The 1,736-nt window shown below is 38.9% G+C and overlaps 1 protein-coding gene across 1 annotated transcript; it reads right to left on the bottom strand.

Moving 5' to 3' along the window:
* Positions 1 to 350: 350 nt before the first annotated feature.
* or64a1 (odorant receptor, family 64, subfamily A, member 1) lies at positions 351 to 1,736 on the bottom strand. Its single transcript, XM_064303012.1, has one exon. The coding sequence runs from the start codon at positions 1,667 to 1,669 to the stop codon at positions 731 to 733; it is 939 nt and encodes a 312-aa protein (XP_064159082.1). The 5' UTR covers positions 1,670 to 1,736; the 3' UTR covers positions 351 to 730.

The raw sequence follows: 1,736 nt of genomic DNA, 5'->3' as shown, positions 1-1,736 counted from the left end.
TGGACATCGGGAAGGGTAGAGAGGTGATGAGGTATTCGGCAGGGTTCACTGCCCAAGGAGTAGGGTAATTGTCAGTGTATAGGGCAGTAATCTCACATAATCTCACATATGATGTTTCAGCCAAACGGTTGGGCCATGAAGGTGAATGTGTCAGTAAGCTTTTCTCAGTTCTTTTGGGCTGTGCCTTGAGATGCTCTCCTTGCGTGTACGTTGGTAAATAAATGTATTGGACCTGATGTTGCTGTTGCATATGTTTAGAGTTCCTGGAGTCTGGTCCTGGGGTATTGGTCATCGATGGCTACCTGTGTGTGGGTGTGACAGATCAAGAAGATTGATATGAGGGGTGCGCTTCTATTTTTATTCAGTCATATGAATAAATGCAGTGTCAAAGCAACATTCTGCTCTCTGCAAGATATTCGCAAGTAATGTACAAAAGCAAATAAACATTCCCCATAAATGACACCTCACAGAGCAATAACTACTGGGGAAATGTTTCTTTTCCATTACACAAAAATGGCACAAAAAAAAAAAAAAAAACGTGTACAAGTACAGTAAAGACTCAGCCTTATAAAATAGATGACAATTGGATAGTTGTATATTGTAATGGAAGCAAATGAGCAATTTCATGGACAAAATCTAAAAGGTAACACTGTGGTGTAGCCCAGGTTGCACCTAAGGAATGGCTAATATGTGCATCGTGTCTTATTCATTGCTTATCTTGCTGTAAATATTAAGTCAGTGTAATGACTTTCTTTTGAAATAAATTAGTAATTCTCTTTCTTATGTCTGGCAAATTAAGACCATAAATGAGGGGATTCAAAACCGGGGGAATGATGAGAAATTCTAATGATAAAAGGATCGCCAGTATCTGCAGTTCATTCCCAAGTTCAAATCGACTTATGATGATCTCACAAAACATAGTTATTGAGTAATTGACAAATGTCACTATGTGAGGGAGACATGTTTGCAGTGCTTTTTTCCTGAATTCCTTTGAGCTTTTATAACAGACAGCTAAAATTTTAATGTACGAATATAATACAAAACCCAATGGTATAAAAACTGTAGTTACGGTGATGAAAAAGCCTACAATGTTGTTAAGCGTTGTGGCGATGCAAGATAGCCTGACGACCGACCAGTTTGCACAGTACACTCGTGCTATTTTGTTGCCGCACATTGGTAATCTGCCAGTGAGTGAAACAACTACACACATACAAATAATGGGGTATATGGTGGCAATCCCCACCAATGTGCCAGTGACCTTTAAAGTCATTATACTGTTGTACTTCAAGGGGTCACAGATTGCAATATGCCTGTCATATGCCATTACAGTTAAAATGGTGAATTCACACATAGCGTAGGTGTAAATGACAAAAATTTGAATTAAACACGCGGGATGAGATATTGTATGAATGACAGAAAGTAGATCAAAAAAGAGCCTTGGATAGAATCCCAAAGTGCCAAACAGGGAATTAATTGACAGGCAAGAAATAAAGATGTACATGGGCTGGTGCAGTGTTCTGTTTCTGATTGTAACTACAACGATAATGACATTGAATAATATGATTACAAAGTACAGTGTGATCGTTAAGACAAAGAAAACATATTTCAGGTGCCCGTAGTCCTGGAACACAGACAGGTGAAAATGGGATGAGAAAGTTCCATTTTCCATCTGTCTTGCAGGTGCTGAGCGTCCCCACGTGAATCCTGGGGATCACAAAACAACTTTTAAATCTTAC

This window comes from Anguilla rostrata, chromosome 12 (genome assembly GCF_018555375.3).
Source record: "Anguilla rostrata isolate EN2019 chromosome 12, ASM1855537v3, whole genome shotgun sequence".
Classification (NCBI taxonomy): Eukaryota; Metazoa; Chordata; class Actinopteri; order Anguilliformes; family Anguillidae; genus Anguilla; species Anguilla rostrata.
Note: the sequence above shows the minus strand (reverse complement) of the source record. Positions and strands in the feature narration are given on the sequence as shown.

Coding starts and splice junctions, on each gene's coding strand:
- or64a1 (XM_064303012.1), bottom strand. CDS start 1,669: ATGGAAAATGGAACTTTCTCATCCCATTTTCACCTGTCTGTGTTCCAG.